Source organism: Leptonychotes weddellii, chromosome 9 (assembly GCF_054177405.1).
Source record: "Leptonychotes weddellii isolate Sample4059 chromosome 9, ASM5417740v2, whole genome shotgun sequence".
NCBI classification, from domain to species: Eukaryota; Metazoa; Chordata; class Mammalia; order Carnivora; family Phocidae; genus Leptonychotes; species Leptonychotes weddellii.
The window spans coordinates 58,568,870-58,587,030 of record NC_138377.1 but is presented as its reverse complement, the minus strand read 5'-3'; the positions used below and the strand labels follow the sequence as shown (position 1 = coordinate 58,587,030).

The 18,161-nt window shown below is 34.4% G+C and overlaps 1 protein-coding gene across 4 annotated transcripts in view; it reads right to left on the bottom strand.

Annotated features, from left to right (window-relative positions):
* STRN3 (striatin 3) overlaps positions 1 to 18,161 on the bottom strand; it is an 85,316-nt gene that overhangs the window by 28,114 nt on the left and 39,041 nt on the right. For 2 of the 4 annotated variants that reach the window (XM_081829472.1, XM_031024009.2), the window contains exons 6-8: positions 11,596 to 11,725; positions 9,645 to 9,786; positions 4,472 to 4,582 (exon numbers count right to left, since the gene is read on the bottom strand). In XM_081829472.1, coding sequence (XP_081685598.1) covers positions 4,472 to 4,582; positions 9,645 to 9,786; positions 11,596 to 11,725 — 383 coding nt within the window. The remainder of the gene's footprint in view (positions 1 to 4,471; positions 4,583 to 9,644; positions 9,787 to 11,595; positions 11,726 to 18,161) is intronic. The other 2 variants (XM_081829473.1, XM_006729544.3) reach the window with 1 other exon arrangement.

The window sequence follows — 18,161 nt, the reverse complement described above, 5'->3', positions numbered from 1 at the left end:
CAATGACAATCATGAGGAAAACTAAGACAAGTTCATTCATTCACTAAGAACCAGAACTGTAAACATATATATTCTCAGAATGTGAGTCTCTGAAATGGGAAAAGCCTATAAATCGTTTGAATATATGAAATAATCTAATTTTAATAAGCATCAATTTTAAAGGTCTTAAATAGCATAGGAATAACAATAAGCCATAGAATAAGAGCATCTATAAAAGAAAACATATCACAATCCACAATTTAAACTTTCCACGTTGAAAACCCAAAAGACAAAAATCAAAGAAGTCTTAAAAATTTTTTAACTCCTTCCTCATATTCTAACTCAAGGTTTCAAATTTCAGATGCTTCACACTTACTCTAGATGCTACACACTGATTTTTGTTATTGATTTACACGTTTTTACTGAGGTATAAAACAGAGCAAAATGGAGACCATCAAAAACCTCTCTAGAAAAATCCTGCCAGACCAAAATTTTAACGTAACAATAAATTTAGAACCTCCCCAACTCCCTTCCCCAATTACAGAGCCCTTAGAAATTATTAAAGAATAAAAGAAAACTGAGTTGTAGGTCAGATAACAGTACTGTATCATTTAATTTCCTGATTTTCATCACTGTACTGTGGTCACTTAAGAGGATGTTTTTGTTGTCAAGTAACATGCTAAACCATTTAAGGAACAACATGTCTGCAACCTACTCATTTTTTGAACTATTCAAAATAGTAAATGTATATATTTACAGAGAGAAAGAATAAAGCAAATGCGGTAAAATGTTGACAACTGGGGGATCTGAGTGAAAATTACCTGGAATTCTTTGTACTATTCTTGCAATTGTACTTTTCCTTAAGTATGAAATTATGTCAATAAAAAGTTAAAAAGAAAAGGAATCTTAACACTTTTGAAGCCTGAGAACAAAATAACTGCATCAAGTCTCTTTAGTTCCATGGTCTTTACTTTTAGAAGTATTAATAAAGTATATCTCCTAAGTATACGTCACTTAGCATAAAATTAATACTGAATTGTATCTACAATCCAAGGCAAAGGTGTCACATTTAAGTCATTTCCTTTTGCCTCAGGTGGAAAAAAAGAAAGGTGTAGTGAAGTAAACAAGTTAAAAGACAACCACTAGTTTCTCAGCTCCAAGTTTTAGAATTCTTTCCATTTAAGAGTCAAATCATGGTTGAGTCTTTACAAAGTTAAAAAGCTGATATTCTCACCATTTTTTTCTTTCCATTAAAAAAAAAGCATTTAGGTTGGGTTACATCTGCTGAATCTACATGGTAAAATCAGCAAATAATTTTCTTCCCTCTAAGAAGCTAGAAAAAAAATCTGTAGAAATGTAGCATTATGATCCAGTGGTTATAACTCATTCACATTTTGTAATAAAGGAAATAAAGAAATCAAGACTACAGTTTATGAATTATTCTATCTTGTACAAAGCTCTAATAAAGTATCAGAATAAAATTCAACAAAGAAGCTATTAAGAAGAAAATTCATCAATTATCCTTTTCATGTGTAATTATATCTTTGTATCAATATGATGATCTACCTAGATTAAGACAGAAGTTATGATCCATCAACTAAAAAAATGTTTTTTATTTCCTTAAGTTTTATCTTCATATCAGGGATTCAGAGCCAACATGTTCATACTGAACTTGATATATTCAAGAGCAAAAAGGTATTATTTAAATTCACAATTAAGTGTAAAAAGAAACACATTACTCCTAATTTATTCCTGAAGACGTTTTACTGGAAACCTCATCTTTATATCTATATACACAGGTAACCTTAAGACACTGACATCTGTAAAAACATTAAAAATGAGAAATAATCTAAAGGTCTAACTAATGGAGGCTAGGTTAAATCTACCAACTGCAAAACTATGTAACCATTAAAATTATATCTTTTTTCAGATGACTGTGAAACACTTAAGACAAAATGAATTAAAAATAACATGATATTTTTGTTAAAAAAATTAAAAATGAGGTTTATATAAAAGACAACACTTAGAAAAAGTTGTAAAGATATGTATCAAATATTAATCTCTAAGTATTAAGATTGTGGGTGTTTTTTACATTTTTCTTTTTGTTTCTATATATTATACTTCTTATACTGTCTGAGTAACAAGCATGTATTATTTTTATGGTTATATAAACAAAGTTAGTTCCTTTTTTAAAAAAATAAACAGGGCGCCTGGGTAGCTCAGTTGGTTAAGCGACTGCCTTCGGCTCAGGTCATGATCCTGGAATCCCAGGATCGAGTCCCACATCAGGCTCCCTGCTCAGTGCGGAGTCTGCTTCTCCCTCTGACCCTCCCCCTCCCCCTTCTCACGCTCTCTCTCTCTCTCTCTAAAATAAATAAAATCTTAAAAAAAAAAAAAGACATAAAACCAAAATTAAAAGGACCTGGCTAAATAATACAGTACATACCTAGATAATAAAACAGTATTGAGACATGAGAGCCTCTGCAAGCCCCAGCTCCTAATTTATATCACAGCAATCCCCTTTTGCCCACTTCACTAATTCTCCAATCTTATATTTAACAAGATAGTTTGGTTAAAACTAAAAACATGTTACACAGAGGAATATTTATTGACATGAAATGATGTCTTCTATATAGTGTCAGCTAAACAGGCAAATAACAAACCTGTTCATACTATGGTCCTATTTTTAAAACTTTAGTAAATTAAAATTTTATGGGGGTTTTGAATTTTAGTTTCAGTTCATTTGTTTCTAATATTTCTTAAAGATGCAGGTATAACATTTTTTAGGAACATTTAAAGCCTACAAGTAAAAATGACCTTCAACTGATTTATATCTTATTTTCTAAACCTCAAAAAGGTATAGATCTAATCATATCAGGGGAAATATGGGGTATTTATATTTTAAATTAAAACAACATTATCTAACATTTTCTAAAGAAACCTTCAGCAGATGAGTCAGTTCATGAACAGCATACATAAAATACTTTATCTATTTTTTTAAGACTTTATTTATTTATTTGACAGAGAGAGACATAGCAAGAGAGGGAACACAAGCAAGGGGAATGGGAGAGGGAGGAGCAGGCTTCCCACGGAGCAGGGAGCCCGATGCGGGGCTCGATCCCAGGACCCTGGGATCATGACCTGAGCAGAAGGCAGACGCTTAACGACTGAGCCACCCAGGCGCCCCAGTAATCTAATATTAAAATAAACTACATTTCATTAAAAAGACCTAAACCCCAAAATTCTAATGTCGTCATGTCTATATTCAAATAGTCAATCATGCAAAAGTACTTTTATACTAAACATGCATGAATTATATAGGTAAATGATGCTAGAGCCGAACACAGCCCCTGCCCAGCACTAAATGTTTTTAAATACAATAAGCAATTCACTGTATAATCTGAAACTTCTTAGAGTACAATTTCTTTTCATTCACATGCATAGCAAATTAGCATAATTTTATAAAAGAAAACTGTGTAACAAGTCCCCAAAACTCCCCTTATTAGCTTCCACAATAAATTAAACCATTTAAAAAGTTCTACTAAAAAAAAAACTTACACCCATTTCCGTTACACCTGCCATTTTATAAACTAATCTGTCACCAGACAAAGGAATATGAAAAGAATGCCTATACGGTTTAGCCTTTGCCATCACTTTGTCCTTGACATAGTCAAAAAAGTGAGACTAGGAATAATCAACGGCCAGTTCAAAATAAAGTTTCCCCAAAATAAGCTTCAAGTTTCTTCATTTAATACTCAAAGGTCTGAAGATGTTTTTCATGCGGCTGTTTTCAAAGTTTGATTCACAAAATGGAAATGAATTATATCTTTGAGAAGTGCTATAGTTAAGTTCATACTTTTATAGTACATTGGTCAGATACAACATAGTGAAAGTCCTGTGAAAAGAAGTTACTCAACTAGAGACCAAACAAACCTTACTGCCATCACTACCCTTTCTACTATCCTTCCACCTGGGTAGAAAATACTACCCAGGAGAGATTTTTCTGCTGCCCTCCCGGTTTACTGTTGGATTAAGGCCAGGAAGCAGCAACGATGAAAAGGGCTTTTATATTCACTGTATTTAAGGATTCCCAAACTAAGAAATATACCCTGAAGAGGAGATGGTTATAGCTGTAACACCCTATTTATCAAAAATAAGGAAATTTATACTTTCTCCCTTTTGAACAAATTTCTGTTACTTTTAATTCCAAGGCCAGTAAGTCCTTACAATTTGGTAAACTTTTTAAAGCTAAAAAAAAACCTTCCTTGAAATCTTTCCTTCATCCTTATTAACATTATTTAAAATGATTTTTCACTTGATTAATAACACATCCTAAGTTATATTCAAATAAATTTCAATTATACAACGAAGTTTAAAGTTAGTTGCCCCCTTATGAAACCAAAAAAAGGTACACACACACAAAAAAACAAGAGTTGAAGAATTTTTTTCTCAAAGATTGGTATACAAAAATTATAATAGAATCTGCACTTACTCTTCACCCCTTTCTTCCCCTTTCGTTCCTTCTTGTACTGTTCCTTCAGTTTACTTATTAGTCCCTGGTCTACATCCCAAACCTCAGTAGGTGGGGAGAGGTCATCTTTATCTACATGCAGCATATTATTAAAAGAAAAAAAATCAGCAGTTGGCAATGCAAGCTGTTGGCAGTAAACTGTTATAGCTTTACATAATCATAATAAAAAGGTACTAACAGCATATACCCAAAATACTTTAAAGGTGCAGTTTCAGTTTTGGTATTCACAACTCAAACTCTAAATGCCCATCTCATAAGTTTCTAAACAGTTAATACTAACAGTTAAATGGTGCTTCATTTCTATGAATCACAAATTTGAAGGTTATTATTCTTTCAATGACTAATATTCAATGGACTGACATTAGAAAATTAATGTTATACAAAAGAGATCACTGCATCTTTATAAAAATGTTCATAAAATTTATTCAGCCAGCATCATGAAAGCAAATGAATGAATTACATGCGAACTACTCATAAGAGTGCAAGCTGGAAAGGTCAGTGCCATTTTATTGATGAAAATATTCATGCACCTTCTGTCACACTGATTCTGCATGCACGGGATAACTATACTAATGGAGAGGCATTCTAGTCCAATATAATACATACATATAGTTCCAAAATACATTGTCTCCAATAATACATACAAAGCATTCAGAGAATCCCACCTCGGCCCCCACCCCACCCAAATAGTTCAACATCTCATTACCTTCTTCCATTGGTCTACAACTAAGATTAGCAAAAAAAAACAAAAAAACAAAACTCAAATTCCACTGAAGAATTTTTTGAGTTGATTTTTTTTAGGGTATGATAAAAGCAGTGACAAGCATGGAGAAGTGAAAACATACAGTGCTGTACATCTGCTAAAGATGAAACTTCAGCTATTTTAGCTGAATAGCAAATCTATATTTATTTTAATACTTGTGCCTGGAAAAATTTTACTCTGTAGTAAACTAGAAGAAAAACAGCATTAAAAAGAAGCAGAATAAAAATAAGTCTATTAGAATTACTTTAAGTATTAAGGGGTTTCCCTTCATTTGTTTAGTTTTAAAACAGCCATGTTATTAGAAAGTTTAACATTCTGTTACAGAGTAACAACTATGAGTTTATGTAACCATGTTACTAAATAAAAACTATACCAAAACACACAGGCTAAGTCCATCAACAGGACTGACAGAATAGTGAGATTTTAGGGAAAACATACTTGCTAAATTTTTGATAACTCATTATATTCCAGATCACAAGTCTTGTAAAACTGCCTAGGCCTCACTGACTTAATCCATTGAGCGGACATAAAAAAGCAGTTTTTCCCCCTTATAGATTGATGTAGTAAATATAAGAAATTCTCATATTTGAATGGCATGTAGAAATTCTATTACTTACTGTACCTTGAGCCTTTCCTACTATAATTGTTATCACTTTCTCCCCTATGGATATACCTATGATCTTAGGCAGTCATTATGTAAAAAGCTAAATTCAAAGCTTTAAGTTAATTTGCCAACTTGAATTACTTAAAACTAGGCTGCTAAAGATTGAAACTTACACATGAGATTATCTGTGAAATCTGCAAATTGTAGTACTGTTTGTAATATTGTAGTAATACTGATTTAAAGAGAAAATTCACTTTTTGTGTACTCTAATCATGAAGTTTACTGAAAATTGTGCTGTATCAGAAATTATTCTGTGAACTCACTGGATACTCCCCCCAAAAAAGTAATCTAAAGAACGAATCATTTGCATTCATCTTAATAAAACTAGCAATTTTTAAAAGTGACCACTTAGAGTAAGCCAAATTGACACATTTTTAAACCTACAGAAAGAAGAAGAAAAAAAAAAAGCTTAAGTGGTATAAACTTTACATAGGTAATTCCATAGGACAGAAAATTTTAGTAAGATAGCCCAACAGTTTTTTTAAAGACCTCTGTAGAAAAAATAAAGCTGTGAGTAACTCTAATTCAAGTAGCAAAGGGTACTGGAGTGAAAAAGCAAAAGGGAATGAAAAGGATAAGTCTTAAGGGGAAAAAAACAAATATTACTTGCAAGATAACCTAAAGTCTAGAAAACAAAGGTTAACTCAAAGCAGTGCAAAGAACAGGTTGGTGAATGCATATGTGCACAAAAAACATCCTGAAACTTGCCTGTAATAACAGCTGATTTGATATTGCTTATAAGAAATAGTTAAGAGCAAAAGGGAAGAGGCAGCATAATCTTCTACATATTAATTCTGTTTTTTAAAAATCTAGGGGGAAAAAATACCAAGAAATGAGGTTGAATCAGTTAGGGGAACTTTTTTGTTTAAAAGAAAACACAAATATGCACACACACAAAAATAACCCTTAAAAACTCAAACCACAAAAACATAGAATTCTACTATGGTAATTCTAACTATCAGAGCAGAGGAATTACATAAATCTACTTAATGTAGCATAAAAATGTAACTAACTTCACTTTATGCAAATATTCAGTACTTTAATTATCCAATCCATTATATTTAAATACAAACATTCAGGTACTAATTACATTTGGTAGTCCTATAAATTTCCACAAATCACAGTTTCAAAGTGGAGGGGAAAATAACCAAACATGCTTAAAATGCCAAGTCTCCATGAGAGAAATAGCAAAATTAGAAATGCCTACTGTTATTTTTGATTATAAGAACTAAAAACTACCAAAATTAAATTTAGACTACCTAATGTAGATGAGAAAAGAAAAACAGGATTTAAAAGCTTCCTAAAAAGCAATGATGTTTTATAGGATAAAAGTATTCAAAATTAGAATATCTGAGATTTCTACTCTTTTTTATTTTATTACAAAATAAAAAACAACAGATTACCCACTGTGAGTGAATACTAGGATATGATATGTTTCATTAGGATACATTACTTACTAAAAACAAAAAAATAACAAAAAAAAGTCTTTTACTCAATAATTTAAATCTCAAAAACTGCCACCTTCCCATTTGTAAGTAAATTCAAATTTAAGCAAATGAGTTAAATAAAGGTATATTTTTATATCCCTCCTCTTTGTTTTGGAAAAACTGAATATAGCATCTGTTGAGTAGAAATGAAAAATTCAGAAATCCTTTGACAGTTTTCACTTGTTAAGGAAAGAAACTACTTGAACAATTTTGTTCTTTTCTTTCTAAAGAACTTAAAATGCTTTAAAGATGGTTCAGTCTCATCTAGAAGGAAAAGACTTTCAGTTACTTCCATTTACACAAAGATTCAGGTCACTCTCAAAGAGTAATAGTAAAAGTGAATAATGTTTTACAGTTACCATTCACTATTTAGGTCTGCTTCTGAAACTGCTCTAGAGCCAAAAGTCTTTGGATAGAAGTCCCAATCGACTGTACACCATATGGTATTTCATTATTAAGGAAATAATGCCATTTTATACAAATTAAATTCCTGAAATTTTTATATATTCTTTTGACTAACAGTTAAACTTCCAGCAATTTTAGGCAAAGAAAGCAGGAATGGTTATATGCCAAGATTTAGCTACACAGATATTTGAAAATTGCTGATTATTTTCCTTACTGAAAATAATCTAAATATTCATCAGTAAAGCTCCAATTAAATAATGGAACATACTGACAGAATATTATGAAGCTATTAAAAATGCTGTTGCAGAAGAACAATGTATTAGGTGAAAAGCGTGGGTTATAAATTGGCACTAAGCAAAAATCTTTCGTTAAATAAAAACAGATATATATATATATATAAATGTTAACCATGATTCTCTATAGAAAGTGCCATTATAGGTTATTTTTAATTTCTTCTTCACAGGTATGTGTGGGTTTCTAGAACTCCTAAAATACACAAGTTATAAAATAATTATATATTTATATAATTTAAATGCATTTATATAATTATAAAATAACCTGGGGGAAAAAAACCCAGTACTTTAGAAACTACTGGGGGAAAAAATTAAGTATTTCCAATACTGAATGGGTTGCACAAAGAAGCTTAAAGAAAACTTTGATACTTTTATCGTGCCCCCTGAGCAATGCTAATTCTTAAGAAAAGTAAACTAGAATATAGCCATTTCCAAATAAGTACAAAAATGTATATTCAAAGTCTAGAAAGTAATTCTGAAGTTTTTCCTATTTTCCACTAATGTGCCTCTTCTCTTTCCAATTAGAAGAAGAGATAAGTAAAGGTCTGAAACAATGCTTGAGAATTATAATCAATAAGAAAGCTGGTACCAAAATTCAGATTTTTAAGTACATGAATTGTTATCAGGATAGTAAATAATTATATTACCTATTAGGTTTTGTTTCTCCTGCTATTAGCAAATTCAGTTTCAATACACAAATGAGGCATTTTTAAATAACATGTGTTCCCCATCACCAAAATAGTTTTTAAGTAGCTCGTGATAATTCCTCCTGCTAGTAACTAAGCAACTTTGGTGTTCATTTGAAATGTGCATTAAGGTACTTAGTAACCTTCTCCCATAAAGCTCTGTAAACACTGTAAACCTGCCAGATAACATGCCGGTACTAAAAGCTGACTGAATGCACAAGAGAGTGGACCTCAGCTACTATCTTAATATAATTTTTATACTTCTATTTTCTAATGGGGTTTTTAACCCTGTATAAATACAATTGTTTTCTTTTAGTTATGGCTGGATTATTAGCATTACATACCATTTCCAAAGGCTAGGCCCTTAAATATGCACACTAAATATTATATGTAGTAAAGTTTAATACCTTCACTAAACCTTGTTCAATGTGAAGCTATAATTCAGGATTAGTAGCTTTATTACTTTCTAGCAATAAGTCAGGTAACATCGTAAGGGCGTAACAAAAGAGTTAAATCTTTAAACCTAGATTCATTACCAAATTAAATAATGAGAATGTTTAAAACTATATACATGTTTTTTTTTTCATTTGCTAAGAGGAAAGAAATTGGATTTCTTTCAACTTTAATTCAAGATAAGTTTCAAAAATCAAAATCCACCAAAAGTCATATATTAAACAATGGTTTTGTCACCAAATCTAAACAAATTGGTGCAAAATACCCTTGCTCTTGTTCAACTGCCATCATACACTGAAATACTCACATTCCACATATAATATTCAATACCAATACATCTTTAAAAACTATTCTCCCACCCCCATATTTCTTTATCACCTTACCCCATTCTGTGCCATCCCCTGAACTCCGTGCTTCTCCAGCTCCTTCACCGTCTTCAGCAGTCACTAAAAAATCAAATTCTTTCAGTGCTTCCTCAGTATCAGGATCATCAGTTAGGTCAGCAGCTAAACCTTCATTACCTATCTGTAAATGGAACATAAGCCAAGAATTACTTTTATCCTAGATTTTAAAGGAGTCCTTTATATGTTTTCACACATTTATCTTTATATTTGCACTCCAATTTTTAAATTACTTACATATACAAAATTTTAGATTTTCCATTTATTTCACCAATCCCAAATTACACCCTATAAAAATGGTTCTTAATAGTGCCATGAAAGATTACTGTAAGATGTGATTCAAGTAATCTGGTTGTAAAAAACAGTTAAAATACGAATTAAAAAATAGCTAAGTTCTTTAATTATAATAGATTCACAATTACCCCTATTTATAGACTCTTTCACTCACTTACATTCTGATACATTGTGTTGAACTGACTTCACTCACTGAGAACTGCATATGTAATCCATAATTCACAGGGCTATATGGCATAGCTGGTAAGGATATTAACTGATCTTGGGCGCCTGGGTGGCTCAGTTGTTTAAGCGACTGCCTTCGGCTCACGTCATGATCCCGGAGTCCTGGGATCGAGTCCCACATCGAGCTCCCGGCTCAGCGGGGAGCCTGTTTCTCCCTCTGACCCTCTCCCCTCTCATGCTGTTTCTCGTTCGCTCTCTAATAAATAAATAAATAAATAAAATCTTTAAAAAAAAAAAAAAAAGGATATTAACTGATCTTAAGTCAATAGCTGTGATAATAATAGTACTTTGGCTCCCAAGGAAAAAAAGGGGGGGGTCAAAAATCTCCATTTACCCATGTTACACATGAGTATGTTCCATACATGAAATGTGACAGGAACACTGAAAACTGCTTTAATAGCCTAGAAACTTTTCTTAAGGAACAAGAACATCCCAAGGAACCAAAATTTAACCTATGTACTTTTTTTTAGATACACGAAATACTCTATGCTACTGTGATAATTCATAAACAGATCATCTAATCTGTGTATACTCTTAAAGCTAACCCACATCACTGATAAAATTGGTAATTCAGTTTCTTAGGTTATGAGTAAAAGTAAATTTTTATTAATCCTTATCAAAAAACAAAAATGTGGACACGTACATTTATAATCCATAGTTTACTCCCTCACCCAAAGTGGAAGTATCCCTGTTTATTTATCACCTGTTTACTTTACATAAAGAGACAGTCTTCAGCAGTGATTCTTAATTGTAGCAGGAGTGGAGAAGATGGTTTTTTGTTTTTTTAAAGTTTCAAACAGCCAGACTAGTTCTATAAAAACAGACCCCCCCCCCTTTTTTAAGATTTTATTTATTTGACAGAGAGAGACACAGCGAGAGAGGGAACACAAGCAAGGGGAGTGGGAGAGGGAGAAGCAGGCCTCCTGCCGAACAGGGAGCCCGATGCTGAGCTCGATCCCAGGACCCTGGGATCATGACCTGAGCCAAAGGCAGATGCCCAACAACCGAGCCACCCAGGTGCCTAAAACAGACCCCTTTTTGCCATTTAGTGAATGATACAGAAAATAATTTCTACAATACATGGGTGATAATAAGAACTGACAATATAAAAAACTTTCAAGATGATAAAAAAAAATCACTCCCGGGGCGCCTGGGTGGCTCAGATGGTTAAGTGTCTGCCTTCAGCTCAGGTCATGATCCCAGGGTCCTGGGATCGAGTCCCACATCGGGCTCCCTGCTCCTTGGGAGCCTGCTTCTCCCTCTGCCTCTCTCTCTCTGTCTCTGATGAATAAATAAATAAAATCTTAAAAAAAAAAAATCACTCCCAATGTAACTTAAGACATCTTGAAAATTTCTATTCCAATACATGTGTATATTTATTTTAGCTAATAAAAATTAAAAATTGAGTTCCTACTTTGTGTTTATTTATCCGATGTTTATCTTTTCCTTCTGGGATGCCTTCAATCATGTCATTTTCCTCTTCTTCATCACTGTCATCAGCATTTTCTAAAAAATTGAATGTCTCAAGAACATCACCAGAGGGCCTGTCAAAGGGGAAAAAGATGAATTCAAATATTCCAATGGTTAATTCTAATATTTCTGGTTCCTATTTTAAAACAGTATTTGAAAGTAGTATAGAGATTCAAACGATAAGCTATTTATAATGTACTGCCTAAGAATTTAACCCAAGAAAATAATGTTTTGAAGATTATGTTTTCTAAAGTAAAAGTGACTGTTCTGTTAAGCTTCTCCAATGTTTACTGGCCAAAATACTTTGAGTAATTACTCTATCAAAATCTTATAGTAACAGACACTCAAATGTGGTATTATTTCTCAAAATAAAGCCATCATAAGCAAGCAAGCTAAACTTAGTATTTCTTATAGCTCTACAACCTCTTAGAGAGGCCCAAATGTCTGAAGACTAAAACCTGCCCAGATTTAAAGTTATGGGATAAATCAGATATAGCTATTCCAATCCATTTCACAGATTTTCTTACCTAGAAAACAGGATTCTTAATATACTAAAGAAATATTTTCAAGTCCTTCAGAATCATTCAATAGGTAATAATGATAATCTGTTTTAATCTACCTATAAAGTCATTTTTTAAACTGTAATCTGAATTCCTTTCTATGTACAAAAAAGGGTTTTCAAAAAGTTGTTTAAATGGCTAATAACAGGGGCCCCTGGGTGGCTCAGTCATTAAGCGTCTGCCTTTTGCTCGGATCATGATCCCAGGGTTCTGGGATCGAGCCCCACGTCGGGCTCTCTGCTCACTGGGAAGCCTCCTTCTCCCTCTCCCACTCCCCCTGCTCATGTTCCCTCTCTCGCCATCTGTCAAAATAAATAAATAAAATCTTTAAAAAATAAAAATAAAAAAATGTCTAATAACAAAGCAAAAGAACAGTGGAAATTTCAGCCCAACACAGACTTTCACATTAAAAGTCTCTGCTCTCCCATTAACTAGATGTCTGAATTTGGCCAAGTCACTTAAACCTTTTAGCCACAATTTCTTTACCTAAAACTGTTTGGGTTGAACTAGATGATCTTTTGGTACCAAAAAGAATAATCATCTAAAATTTGAAGGTTTTGCCCCTCCCTGATTGTTTCTAAGGACACAATACAATTCAGACTTTTTTTTTTCTTTAAGGTGGGGAGGGAGGGGGAAAAGGAGAGGGAAAGAGAGAATCTTAAGTAGGCTCCATGCCCAGGGCAGAGCCCCCATTGCAGGGCTTGATCTCAAGACCCTGAAATCATGACCTGAGCTGAAATCGACAACAGGGGCACCTGGGTGGCTCTGTAGATTGAGCATCTGACACTGGATCAAGTCCCATGTTGGGCTCCCTGCTCACTGGGGAGCCTGCTTCGCCCTCTCCCTCTGCCCCCCTACTTGTGCTTGCTCTCTCCCTTTAGTTCTCTCCTTCTCTCAAATAAATCTTTTTTTTTTTTTTAAGATTTTATTTATTCATGAGAGACAAAGAGAGAGAGAGAGAGAGGCAGAGGCAGAGGGAGAAGCAGGCTCCCTGAGGAGCAAGGAGCCGGATGCAGTACTTGATCCCAGGACCCTGGGATCATGACCTGAGCTGAAGGCAGATGCTTAACCGACTAAGCCACCCAGGTGCCCTAAATCTTAAAAAAAAAAAAAGGAAGGGCGCCTGGATGGCTCAGTTGGTTAAGCGACTGCCTTCGGCTCAGGTCATGATCCTGGAGTCCCAGGATGGAGTCCCGCATCGGGCTCCCTGCTCGGCAGGGAGTCTGCTTCTCCCTCTGACCCTCCCCCCTCTCATGTGCTCTCTCTCATTCTCTCTCTCTCAAATAAATAAATAAAATCTTAAAAAAAAAAAAAAAAGGAAAGAAATGTCTGTCTCTAAAGTGAAACTCATGTTTTAAGTTTTTAAAACTGTTTTTTTTTTTTAAAGATTTTATTTATTTGTCAGACAGAGAGAGAGAGCACGAGCAGGGGAAGCTGAGGCAGAAGAAGCAGGCGCCCTGCTGAGCAAGGGCCCGATGTGGGACTCAATCCCAGGACCCTGGGATCAGGACCCAAGCCCAAGGCAGACGCTTAACCGACTGAGTCACCCAGGAATCCCTTTAAAATTTTATTTCATCACAGCAATACATTTGCATGGCTTTAAAAGACAAATAGAACACAACCCATAAAAGAAAATGAATCAGACTTCCCAAAATTAAAAACTTTGTTCTTCAAAAGATACTGTTAAGAGAACTTAAAGAGGGCGCCTGGGTGGCTCAGTTGGTTAAGCGACTGCCTTCGGCTCAGGTCATGATCCCGGAGTCCCTGGATCGAGTCCCGCATCGGGCTCCCTGCTCGGCGGGGAGTCTGCTTCTCCCTCTGACCCTCCCCCACTCATGTTCTCGCTCTCTCTCTCTCTCATTCTCGCTCTCTCAAAATAAATAAATAAATCTTTAAAAAAAAAAAAAAAAAGAGAACTTAAAGAAAAGCCTACAGATTGAGAGAGGATATTTGCAAGTCACATATTTGATGAAGACCACCTGTGTCCAGAATATATAAAGAACGCTTAAATAACAGTAACAAAACAAAAATGGGAACATTATTCAAATAGACACTGTATCAAAAGTTACACAGATGGCATAAAATGATGCTCAACATCATCAGTCTTTAGGAAAATGAAAATTAAAGCCACCACGGACTATGAAGGGTCTGAGACTTTACCCTACTTGCATGCTGTTTCTTTTGAGATGCTTCTTTTTAGCATTCAGGATGATGGCCTTTGTGTTTTTTTTTTTCTTAATTAATTTTATAGTGTAATTGGGAAGAATCCTTTCAATCTGGAAACATCCTTGAAAATTAACATTCTGTAAATGTATTACAGAAAATTTCCTTTTATTACTAATTTCTTTTCAAGAGCATTTTACTTCTTCTCTCTGAACTCCTAGTCAGATGTTGGCCCTACTGAACTGATCTCTGAATTTTCCTATCTTTTCAGTCCCATTTCCTCTTTCCCCTTTTCTCTTTTCGGAGGGTGGGGGTGGGGGGGTGATTCTTTAACCTTATCCTCTAAGTTTTATGTGGAAATTATTTCTATCACACCTTTTACTAATAGCTCTTTTTTGATTTCTGACTGAATTTTTAGAGCTTTTTAAATTCAATTAATTAACATAATGTATTATTAGTTTCAGAGGTAGAGTTCAGTGATTCATCAGTTTATATAATATCCAGTGCTCATTACATCCCATGCCCTCCTTAATGTCCACCACCAAATAACATCCTATTTGTTTTGTAGAGGTATTATCTTCTCTCAGTCTTTTCAGAAGAGTAATTATAGTTTTGAAAATCTGCTCCGTTTTCTTTTTTCTTTGTTTTGTTTTTGTGCTCCCTGTTTTCTGAGTTCCTTTTTTCTTTGCTTCCTTTATCTCCAATTTCCGTATTAAAGTCTTCCCTAAAATGTTCACCTTTAAGAGTGAGGCACCAAAAAGCTAACTGTATGTATTAGATGGCTGAGGTTTTGCCAAAGCAGCTGGCTTCACTTCTGCATGATAGGACAGAGGCTCACCACTTACTGGCAGATCCCAACTGTCAGTACCATTAAGTCTTTTCTATTTAATGTGATAAATTTCAACATTCTGCCTGGAAGGGATAAGACCCATGCAAACATACCAGAAGCCAAATACTAGAAGAAAACAGGGGATTTCACTGCTCAGCTGGAGATTCAGATAATCCTCCTGTTTCCAGTTAAGTAGATTCTATCCTAGAGTTGCTTTATTTCTTAAGAAATCACAAATCATGGTTCAGCTTCACTGGAAAATATACCACCATAGGTGGAGGGGTGTTCAGCTTGCTACACAGGATAAAAGAAGAGATCTGAGATTCTAACTACCTCTTACATAAACTTTATTTTTTTTTTTTTTAAAGATTTTTTTTTTTTTTTTTTTTTAATCTGAGAGAGAAAGAATGAGAGAGAGCAAGCACAAGAGAGGGGGGAGGGTCAGAGGGAGAAGCAGACTCCCTGCCGAGCAGGGAGCCCGATGCGGGACTCGATCCCGGGACTCCAGGATCATGACCTGAGCCGAAGGCAGTCGCTTAACCAACTGAGCCACCCAGGCGCCCTAAACTTTAAACCAATATTCCAATCATAACCCCCTCTAAATCCAATCCAGATGTATCTGATACCTCTAATTCCTTAGCCTTTGGAGCTTTGCTGGCATTTTATAATTTTAATTGGCTTGTTCCTTTTCTTATTATTGCTCCTGAATGTCCTTAGATTTAAGGCATGTAATATTCCTTCACATTCTTCCCAACTTCCATAATTGTTAAACTGACCCTATCTGATGTACAGTACATCCTCTCATTTTTTCTACATATTCAGTTTTTTTGTTCTTATGTGTTAATGCATCTTAAAAAGTCTTTAACTGTAATTCTAACAGAGGTTCCAGAAGGCACACAACTAAAAATGTGGTTTTATTAATCCATGATGCTTAAGAAAAAGTCTTTATGGATTTTGTAACAGTTTTTTTTTCTTTGCCAACTATTTATTTACTATCCTCTCTCACTGTAAAAAGAAAATCAACGGAGTAAAAAAATTAAAATGTCCAGATGAGGAGAAAATAAAAGAGAAGCCAAGGGCAAGGTTGGTAAGTAAAAGGCTAAAAGTCAGTGGGAGGTGGAGAAGCATGTATGCAGGGCACAAATATGGCAAGATTCCAAACACAATAAAAAGAGAAAGGGCGCAACTACTGGAGGTTCACAGGTAAATCAAACCAATTATTAAGAAGCAGCAAAGCTTTTCCCAGTTGCAAGATCTAAGAGAATTCTGTCCTCCCATGAATCCTCATAAAGTAGATGCTTTGTGACACAACGCACTATGCATCCTCAACACCCCTGCTACAATAAACCAACAAATACAAGAGTGACATTCACTCAGCAGAGTCTAGTAAATATTACTCTGGTAGGGTCACATTTCAATACAGGATACACAATATTTCATCATAGCTAGCACTTACTATGTGCCAGGCATTATTCTAAATGCTCCCCTATTAATTCATTTCTTCTTCACATTAACCCTACCATCACTATTTTACAAGTGAGGAAACTGAGGCACAGGAAGGTTAAATATCTTGCCCGAAGTCATAGCTAATAAGTGGCAAAGTCACAATTTAAAATCCTCCTCAGAATTCACATTCTAAACCATTAAGCATACTGCCTCTAATAATATGATCTAAAATTTACCATTGCTCTACTGTTAAACATTAAGATTGCTTCTAACTGTGGCGCCTGCGTGGCTCAGTCGGTTAAGCGTCTGCCTTCGGCTCAGGTCATGATCCCAGGGTCCTGGGATCGAGCCCCGCATCGGGCTCCCTGCTTGGTGGGAAGCCTGCTTCTTCCTCTCCCACTCCCCCTGCTTGTGTTCCCTCTCTCGCTGTGTCTCTCTCTGTCAAATAAATAAATAAAATCTAAGATAAAAAAAATTAAAAAAAGATTGCTTCTAACTTTTTACTATTATAAATAAGAATGTGATAAACACCCTTCTGCTAAAAACCTCAACATGTTAGATCATTTCCCTCAAAGGAAATGAATAATAGCTGAAACACACATACTTACATTAGTGCAGATTCAGAATATTTAACTGTACTCATTAAGATGGAAATCAGCCTTAAGAACAACTATTACCTAAACATCTATGGACACATGAATGGATAAAAAAAAATGTGGTATATACATGCAATGGAATATTACTCAGCCATAAAAAATGAAATTCTGTCATTGCTACAACACTGCTGAACCTTCATGACATTATGCTAAGTGAAATAAGGCGGTCAAAGAAGGACAAACACTACACGATTCCACTTCATGAAGTATTTAAAGCAGTCACTCATAGAAACAAAGTTGAATGGTGGTTGCCAGGGGCTGATAGGAAGAGGAAACAGGGAGTTGCTATTTAATAGGTATAGAGTTTCAGTCATGAAAGATGAAAAAGTTCTAGAGGTGTACTCTACAACATTGTGCTTATGGTTAACAATACTGCACAGTATACTTTAAAAACTATTAAGAGGCTAGATCTCATGTGTTTTTTAAACACAACAGAAAAGAAACATATTAAGGTCTTAATCTTGCAAAGGCAAGAAGCTTTACAAGAAAATTAAGTCTGGTATGGAGATTTAATTCAGATTCAGGTGTGCTGAACTGCAGTCCTCTAAATATTTATAAATTCTATGAACTACTTAGCCTGATTAGCTAACAAGCTTAAAAATGCATAGTACTTTGCTTTTTATCTTATACCACAAAAATATTCTGTGCTTCCTGAAATCCAGAGTAAAGAAAATAAGAGCTCTATCTGATGTCAAATGTTACTGAAGAGACCTTATTTCTCAGAAATAAAAACCCTAAAGCAAAGGCTTATGTTAACTTGAAATTTTTAGTACATGTTTTAAACAAAAGCATAATATCATGAAATACAGCTAAGGTATGAAATAATGCTAGTTTTTTTTTTTTTGATTCTTCTTTT